The sequence below is a fragment of the Sprattus sprattus genome (genome assembly GCF_963457725.1).
Source record: "Sprattus sprattus genome assembly, chromosome: 19".
NCBI classification, from domain to species: domain Eukaryota; kingdom Metazoa; phylum Chordata; class Actinopteri; order Clupeiformes; family Clupeidae; genus Sprattus; species Sprattus sprattus.
Window position 1 is genome coordinate 18,492,588 of NC_137917.1, and position 10,000 is coordinate 18,502,587.

At 48.5% G+C, this 10,000-nt stretch overlaps 1 protein-coding gene across 1 annotated transcript in view; it reads right to left on the bottom strand.

Annotated features, from left to right (window-relative positions):
- limd1a (LIM domains containing 1a) overlaps positions 1-2,709 on the bottom strand; it is a 32,115-nt gene extending 29,406 nt beyond the window's left edge. The window contains exon 1 of the mRNA XM_080857821.1: positions 589-2,709. Coding sequence (XP_080713947.1) covers positions 589-1,909 — 1,321 coding nt within the window. The 5' untranslated portion in view covers positions 1,910-2,709. The remainder of the gene's footprint in view (positions 1-588) is intronic.
- Positions 2,710-10,000: the final 7,291 nt, after the last annotated feature.

The following is a 10,000-nucleotide window of genomic DNA, read 5'->3' on the forward strand; positions in this document are numbered from 1 at the left end:
CTGACGGGAGTAGTCGGGGCGGGGGGGGCTGTATGAATATGAAGATATACGCTGCTAGCCGACACCCCGACTGACCCGTCTATTCCGTCTTAATGCACTTGGTTGAGATTCCCAGTGAGTCCACCAGCGTTCCCACCCTCCCCTACTCTCTGAAAGGATTTACTGCTGTGCTCAGGCCAGCAGATGAAGCAGAGATTTATGTGTGACGAAATGAAACAAATTGGACAATGATTAACAGATCCTAGGGCAGACTAGTTTCCCTCTCCCCCACTCTGGGTGAGGGGTCTGTCTGTCTGTCTGTGTGGGACAAGGAGGCAGAGGAAGCCCTGTAATACTTCATACTCTGGGAAAGCCATGCTGTAGACACACACACACACACACACACACACACACATGCACACACACTCATGCTGAAGGTCATATGGAAACATGACACCTTCTCGTTCAAAGGTTTTCTTGCAAAAAAGACAGACTAAGCACCACGAAATTTCAATTGACCGATGTGACATGGCAAAAACACACTCACACACACACACACACACATTAAAAGCTGCTGCCGGTGAATGGCATGGCCGGTGTCGCGCTTACCGAAGTAGTCGGCTTTGTGCTGGGCGTCCATCTCCTTTTCCAGGCGTTCAGTGAGCGCTTCTAATTTTATTTCAGCCACAGAGGGCCTCTGCTCGGGCTGTTTATGGAGAGTCTGGCAGGGCAGGGGCACCGCTCCTGTTCCTCTGGGGGGGCTGGGGGCCTCGGGCTGGGCAGCCTCGCCGGCGTACACCTGGTCCTCCGCTCCCGGGGGCTGGAGCCCCAGCCTGGCTCCCTGCTCAGCGCTCCGGTGGGCAAAGCCTGGAGAGCCTGCGGTCGCGCCGGGAGGTTTGGGCTGGACCAACTCGGGCACAGCTGCAGACAGGTCGGGTGCTGCTGGGACCAGTGGAGGGGTCCCGGGGAGTGAGCGGGAGAGCCCATTGGGTCGGGGGTCTCCCTGTACTGGCCGCTGGGCAGTGCAAGGCTGGGTGTGCGGGGCAAGGGCATCTTGACAGGGCTGAACGTAAGCCTCTGCTGTTCCTCTGAGAGACCCAGTGGGGGAGTGCTGGAGCACGTCTGGCCTCCCCGACCCAGCGCTGTCCGCAGGCCGATCTCTGGCCCAGTCCTGGTTGGCCTGAGGGAAGAAGGAGGGCGAAGCCTGGTGGCCCGGGGGGGTGCCGGATCGGTTCAAGCCGACCGCGGGTGAGCCTGGAGAGGGGAGACTGTTGTGGAAAGTGGGGGATGAGGCCTGTCGTTGAGGCGGCTGAGGTTGGGGGAACACAGGGGTCGCCCCGGGACTGTGAGACCCCCGAGGGGGAACCCAAGTTCCCAACGGGCTGGGGGGTTGGCTAGGGTGCGTGGGGGCGGAAGCCAGACCCTGGTTGACAGCAGCTGGGGTATGGTATGGGTAAGAATGTGGCTCCTTGTTATCGTAATTATTTCCGTGGCCATATGCTCTGCTGCTGGCCACATCGTGCTGAGGGACCGAGTGGTGCTTCTGGGGTTCATAGGAATCATACGGACTTCCAACAACCGAAGCTGCCGCCACGGGACCGGACAGAATGGGAGGCTTGGCTGCAGTCTCTCCCGCCTGTCGGTAACTGTTGATGGGCGGCCGATCTTTGGTATAAAACGAGCTGTCTGGCGATCTAACGTGTCCCCCGTTCATTCGCGCTGTCAAACTAGTGCGGGCCATTTCCTCCTGTTGCTTCTGCATGTGTATTTTAGTCATTTTATTGGCAAACACTTTTCTGGTTTCTTCGAAGTCCGGGTTGTTGCTGGAATCTCTCTTCATTCGGAACAAACCGTCCTTAGACGCCTCATACATGTTGAGGTCCTCAATAAATTTGCTTGCTTCAAGTCCCAAATCATCGTACTTATCCATGATGAAAATCCAAAATAAAGACCGAGGTTTGAACACTAAAACTTTGAACAGAAGATTGTCCACTTACTCTGAAATTTACGAGATAGTCATTTACACCAATTAAACGCGCATTGACTTACAACCTATCTGTCACGTAATACATAACCTGCGGTAACACTTTTATGAGCCGTAGAGCAACTGCACAATTCCAAGGGTAATCCCAGGATAATAAAACGCGAGGAAGGAAGAATCAAACACTGCTTAGTGCAGGTGATGACAAACTTATCCGAAAAGACGGGGAAAGGTTTTAACAAAGTTCTGTTCAGAAATCAGTGCCTCGCGGCAGTACCGAAGTTGCAAATCCAAACTCAAACGAGCGGGAGGCGATGATCCAGTCGCTTTAACCGAGAGTTGACGACTGAGCAACCGATCAGTGGTTGTCCCGTGGTAGTCACAACGCCTGGGAGGGAGGGGGACTAAGTTTTAAATCCTTTCAGGCGACGTTCTACCTATGGCGAGCCTCTTCCAGTATGCCAGTCAGGATGCTGCTGTCCGCTTCAAATCACAGTTGAATTTCGTCCGCCTGCCCCCTCTCCAATCCAGGAGTATGGTGCCCAGTGCGGAAGCCGTCCCAAGACTTGTGGGGAACTTTTGTTTTTGATTTGTGAGAGTTTTACAATGCGACAGTTTACCAATATGTTCCCGTGTCCCCTTCGAGTTTACGGGTTTCTCCGGAAAATAACTTCTCAGATTGTGATCAAATAAGTCCGTTGAGAGAGAACGTAGTGAGAAAGAATAGTAGCCCTTAGGACTGTGTTGACCATGAGACTGAAAGAGCGCTCAAGTTGAATTTAAAGACACAGTGAGCTTTTTCCTGAAAGTACCTCGTCACGGCTGACGGACGGGAGACACAGAGTTCCTTTGCGTGGGTGTATGTGATATTCAAACCAAACCCGCATAACCATGCCTTTTTTCGGCTAAACAGAGTTTTTTTTCTCGAAAAAATAAAATCCTCCGTCCCATAGGTTTCGTGAGGGACCTGTGGTGTTTTGTCTCTGTACTACAGTGGTTAGCAGTCGCCAGTAGCCTATGAAGTGCAAGTCTTCTTTGATTTTCAGTTCTCAAGAGAAACAATACCTAATTGTATTAATAGACTATGTAGCCTATTTGTAGTGAAATGGAATAACAGTCAGTGGCGTTTAACCTCTGGGTAGTTGGCCTGGAAGTTAAACTTAAAGCAAGTTTACAGTATACACACACACACATAGGCCTATATTGGGAGAAATAGAGACCACTTTGCCCACTCTTAATAAAAAGGTGCGTATTAAAATTGAATATGGAGGCCTGATATTTTTCACATCATATGGGTTGCTTTTATGTTAATATGGTGCTGTTTCTAGGCTGGCAGGTAAGACAGTCCTGTGTTGGAGTCTCTCTTTACCCCCAAAGAGAATGATAAAGTCACAAACATGATGAGAGAGCTATGTTCCAGCTATTAGCCAATTTCTCTCTCTGTCTCTCTGTCTGTGAGTGGGGGAGTGTTAGTGTGAGAATACATACAACTGTTTCAAAAGAGAGAGCACCTTAAAAATCACAAGTTTTTCGCCATTTACATCTGTATTTCTGAATCCTCCTCAGTGGGCCTCTCCAGAGTAAAGGAGGTGTAAGGACAACAGCTGGCTCTAGGGCAGCTCTGTCACTGATATGGTACAGACGGCCAAGGCAGAGTTTGTAATTACAAAACGAGACACCATTAAGTCTGGGCCAGACCTGTGCCAGGGCCCGTCAGTGTCCCGAGTCACAGATGGAGGATCAGTGATGACTGTGTGGGAGTAAACCTTACCAGGATCGCTCAGAAGAACAGACTTTAAGAGATATCACCCAAATCTGGTACTGATCTGTTTGGAACTGCCACAGTTCTGCGCTTGATCCGTATCAGGGAACTGTCGGGCTCTTCCTTTGGTGTGGTGTCCTGGGTGGAGAGGACACGTCCTTAAACTGCACACTGTGTCTTCACACTCTTATGCAAGCAGGGAGGGACACCATGGCAATATGGAGAGCAAACATGGCAGCCAATTAAAATCACCGCACCACATTGATTATTTTTCTTCAAAGCAACCAACAGCACAGTTAAGGCATCATTATTTATGCCCTAAATCTATAATTCCTTAAAGATGGATGTAGACTGTGATTCAGTGACACAAAATGTTGTTGATATTTGATCTCAGCAGCCAATGAAATTGCACCCTTCCCTTCCATTCTGCTGAAGCACCGTGTTGATTGGCTGGGATTGTTTATGACTCGGCCCGAGTCACTATGTTTGTTTCCCATTTACAGAGCCAGGGCTGTGTAAGAACACCGGGTTCTTTTTTTAGCACAAACACTGAACAGATAGCTAGGGGACGTGAGGAGCAATTCACTGAATCTGACAACATGTTTATGGGATTAGAATCATGGAGTGTATATACATATATATATATACATATATACTGTATGTATATATTTATATATAGAACCTCACAAACCAACAACGTTAAGAGAGGCTACTATGAATACTCAATTTAATTATGCGACAGATTTCACCATTGCACATATAAACTTCAACACTGATGCTATCATTGTGCATCACAGCCAGTGTGCTTGCTGAGAGAGTGATTGTAAATGTAACAGTGTAAGTGGATATGTCAAAACGTGGAGACCGAACAGACAATAGAACGAGTGCGCGACTGAGTCTGCTGTCGCAGGGACAAAAACACACAACAAGGGAGAGGCCCTGTGTGAGGGAGAAACGAGTCGCCATGGAGTCAGAGGGCTTTGTGTACGGGCCCTGACATACCGATACGAGGGCCTATGGGACATAACACACACACACACACACACACACACACACACACACACACACACACACACACACACACACACACACACACACACACACACACAAACAGAGAGATTCACGTTGCACTGCAGCCTCTGCTGGGACCACTCTCCTTTGTCTACTGACCTCCAATGGAAACTACGCTAGTGGAAAAGGTGGGGGTGAGGAGATGGCTAGGGGTTTGAGGTTACGGAAGTTTTTTTCTGGGCAGGGGGTACGTGCTTCTGAACACACACACACACACACACACACACACACAACATGGACAGGGCCATTGAGTAGCATCTTTGATCGGCTTGCTACACATCCCATTGTTCCTAAGGCCTGCTTGTTGTTTTGAGGGGTGTGTCGTAGTAATGGAGTAATGGAGTCTGGATGCCACAATGCAATTACTGGCAAATCTTTACTGAGCGCAGGCATGTGTATGTTGAGGAAACTTCGGCCACAACAGAGCCATGCTTGACACGGCCAAGCCTAATTTACGGGCTTTCTCACGCTATACCCGGGAACTGGAATACTTTAGTGCGGAGCAACACACATGCATGAGAAGGGAATGACGGCAAAACAAAATGGACACTTGCAATCCAGCATGAGGCGGATATCATTTACTTCACCAGCGTGGCTCCCTTAAGTGGTTTAAAAACTCAATTAAAAACAAAGTCTGATTGAATGTGTTTACACGAAGTGGTAACTAAGGAATTTAAACAGCTTTTTATGGCAGCTCTGCTGTATTACTGGCATATTAAAAACCTTTAGAGCCTTCTTTGTGTGTAATAGTGGGAGACTCTGTGGAGACTGTGTGTGTGTGAGTGTGTGTGTATGTTGTGATGTAGCCACCTCTGGAGTGTAAGTAAGCTGTCTTGGTGTGTGTGTGTGTAGCATAGGTAAGGCGGTGGAAGCTGTCTTGGTGTGTGTGTGTGTGTGTGTACCATAGGTGAGGTGGTGGAAGCTGTCTTGGTGTGTGTGTGTGTGTGTGTGTGTGTGTCTAGCATAGGTGAGGTGTTGGAAGCTGTATTGGTGTGTGTGTGTGTGTGTGTGTGTGTGTGTGTGTCTAGCATAGGTGAGAGGGTGGAAGCTGTCTCGCTGAGCTTGTCTCGTCTCATGGCTCCATCATTATCAGTGGCGCCTGGATTTTCCCCCTGAACCACACCGCTTGGTCACAGCAGCAGCCTAATTGTGAAATTGGGAACAAATGTGCAAAACAACTCGGCTCCACCCTGGAGTTTTTTTCTTGCACATTGCTGTTTTTTCCCCCCATCAGTGAGCTGGGCGGGTAGGGGATGGGGGAGAACATTCTGGAATCTTAGCAGTCATAACTTGTTCCTTGATGCGCTGCTTCATTTCCTGCTTTATTTCTTGTCCTTTGCTGCCTCAGAACACTTCTACTTGCCATTGTCATGGAAACGCTGGACTTTTCATCAGGCGTGATGTGGGAGCAGGGTGTGTAAAATACCTGAGGTGTGAAGTATCTCATGGGCCACCACACACACACACACACACTTGGATTTAGAACATACACACATACCAGACATCACCACACGCACACGCACACCACAAACACACGCACACGCACACGCACACGCACACGCACACGCATATGCACACGCACGCACACACACACACACACACACACACAGATGGGATAAGAGGGTGCCAAGCCATTTTCTGTTGTGTTGATGGGAGTTGGGGTGTGCCAGGCTGAGGACTTTAAAAGGGCTTTAGCCAGGCTTTAGCACGTGCCCGCCACATACTGACGCCACCCGTGCTGGTCAGCGCTCAGAGTGCCAGCTGGCCAGGGATGGGGAGAGAAGAGGAGAGGGAGGAAAACAGAGTAGAGGAGAGGAGAGGAAAAGAGGGGAGAGGAGAGGTAGTGCTCCCTCCTGTTTGTTCGCTGACTTCTGTGCGTGACTTTGGAAGCCAGGCCCCTTCTTCCTGCCCAAAGCTGAGAGCAAACAGCCTCAACCCAGAACAAACATGCGTGGGAGTGAAGCAGGTGTGGACCACTCCCAGCGATCACACACACACACACACACACACACACACACACAAGTACACACACACACACACACACACACACACACATGATTACAGAAGCTGCGGCCTGGATGTGTGGTTCAGTAGTGTGCTTTGTGCATGCATCTGAATGTGTGTGTGTGTGTGTGTGTGTGTGTGTGTGTGTGTGTGTGTGTGTGTGTGTGTGGAGGCAACCCAGGTGGCCTGCTACGGTTCGGTGCATTTGCCCTTGTGACCCCTGCCATCAGTGCAGATTTGGCTGTGTGTGAGAACGCACACTCCCCTGGACCCCACGAGCCAAACATTCCACTGCGGCAATGATATCTGCAGAGTGAGGGCTGGGAGGAATGCCTGTCCCTGATAAAAACAAGCCCCCCCTCGCGCCCTCTCTCTCTCACACACACACACACACACACACACACACACACACACACACACACACACACACACACACACACACACACACACACACAATGAATGACATATATTGCTATGATATTAAATGGGTAGTATTAAAGGTAGTAATATTACTATGTTATTAAATATCAATAGTAAAGGGATTCAGTCGGTATATGAATATAAAATATTATATACATTTCTAATTAATTCAGTTCAAAACTCCAACACACCAGCTTACTAGCCGTATCCAAGGAGAAGAATAGGAAGAAATAGTAAAGTTCAAAGGTCAAGGGGGGAAATCCAAATATCCAACGAAACCATAAAATATAAAACTCTCCAATTTCCGAAAAAAAATATTTACAGACGTGTTAAGAGATTTACAGAGAACTGCTGTTTTTTAATGCCCGGATAAATGTACGGTATGCAACACAGTCTCTCCTCTCCTCTCCTCTCCAGCTCTGACCCAACCAGCGGGGCTCCAATGAAGCCTGATGAGAAGAAAAATGACAGGGGGCACAAGGTCATAGGTCAGAGGCTCACAGAGGGAGCAGGGCAGAGATAGGTGTGAAGTATCTCAGCGTAGCACCACAGAAACTGCCATCTCTCTCCCTCTCTGCACACCTCTCCTTCATTCTCTCTTTCACCCCCCCTCTCCTTCCCTCTCTCTCTTGTTATGTCAACCCTCATGACTCCTTTTCTCAGCCATCTCCATCTCTCTCTGTTCACATGACTAGTCGTGAATGTGCAACTGAAAATATAAAGTGAGGTAGGCCAGGGGGCTTTTCAGAGGTTGTCATGCCGACCACACACAAGTGAATGTCTATCACCTGATAACACATTACTGCGTCACTGAGCACCAGGCAATGTGCTAATAAGGCAGGCTTGAGGATGCGTTAAAAAGGCAGGCTTGCGGATGCGCCATTTTTGGATGTGAACTAAAGTATCAGGGCACACACACATCACAAAGACTTTAACACTGTATTGACATGGACGAATAAAACAACCAAACAGATTAACAAACAAACAAACAAAAAACAGGTGTGTGAGAGGGCAACCCAAATCCCCCCCCAAAAAAGCTGCTGGTATTTTCAGTGTGGTTTGACAAAAGCCCCTCTAAACAGGGATCTCACACACACACACACACACACACACACACACACACACACACACACACACACACACACACACACACACACACACAATGCAAGTGTGAAGTCAGCACACAATGCCAGTGTCAGCAATGAGCACTTCCCGCTCGCCCAGCGCCCAGAGGCTTAATATAGCCCAGAGAGGAAGGTATCAGTGGCGGGCAGATCATGTCCCTGTGTGAGTCACGGTCGTCCACTCAGAGAGAGCGCGCTCTATGTGTGTGTGTGTGTGTGTGTGTGTGTGTGTGTGCATGTCATCTGGAGAGAGTGCAATCTACGTGTGTGTGTCATCTGGAGAGAGTGTGATCTGTGTGTGTATTATCTGGGAACATTGAAAGGTCATCAAAGGCAATCCAGATGCTGTCAGCAGCACAGAGATGACTGCAAAGAATAGCAAAGCTAAAAATATGCCAAACTGCTGACCACAGTAACACAGTAATAGCCTGACACTTCTTGTGTGAACAGTAGTCATGGGTGAGATGGTACTGATTCAGCACTTATAAATGTGTTCCTTCCACCATCACACCCATAAACACATTTCAGAAAGCTGTTGACTCGCTAAACTCACTAAACTGTAGGAATGGGTCCATGTGGGTTCTGGCATGGATCAACTTGATCCACGTCGGATCAGGGCTGGAATTCGCTCCACAGTGGGCAACTATTTGGACCCGGCTCCGGCTCCAGCTCCAGCTCCAGCTCACGTGGAGGTCTGGAGGGCTCATGGAGTTGTGAGTCGACGCTGTCCTGCATCACGGGTGCCAGGTTGGGGACCGTTTTGGACTCTGGATGTGTTCAGAGCTTTTTGATCCTGTCCAATCCAGTCCAATCTGGTGCTGGCAGGGGAGCAGAGTGGAGATGAGACGAGACGAGACGAGATGAGCTGAGGCGAGCGGAGAGGAGCTGAGCCGAGACGCTGAGTCACACTGGGACAGGAAGAGTGAGACGCATTCCATCATAAGCACAGCTGCAGGCCTGGAGCTGATCTGACACAGGAATGGATGTGTGTGTGTGTGTGTGTGAAATCGGAAAGTTTGTATCTGCTTGCTTTCTTCTTTCTTCTATCTGGCTTTGCGTGTGAGTGTGTGTGGGGTGAACGTGTGAATACATGGACTGATATGTTTTTATGTGTATCAGCGTGAATGTGAGTGTAAAGGTGTGTTTGGGTGTGTGTCTGTTTGCGGGAATAGTTTTGTGTGTTTTACAAGGGGGTGCGCATACTTATGTGTGAGTATCTGTGTATATATATATATAGTATCTATGTATATATTTATTTTGTAGATTTTGTAGATTTATTATATGTTTATTATATGTGGAATTTATGTTCAGAGAAGTTATATGTTATGTTATTTATGTTATGCTATGGTAGGTTACTTGAACTTGAACTGTGTGTGTGTGTGTGTGTGTGTGTGTGTACACAAGTATCATAACAACTCTGACCCATCAAGCTTCACTCACCAAGCATCCTTTTTATAGACACCCCCCCTCCACACGCACACACACAGATATAGCCCTGTGTGTTATAAGTATCCCTAACTGACTAAGCACATGGGGGAAACTGGGGCGTGACACTGAGAGGACAAACACTTCTGGGTAAATAAAGTCACACATTAGTCTAAGCATCACTTCAGACATCAGCCATTTTAATGTCATGACCAACCGACGGAGGCCCCCGCC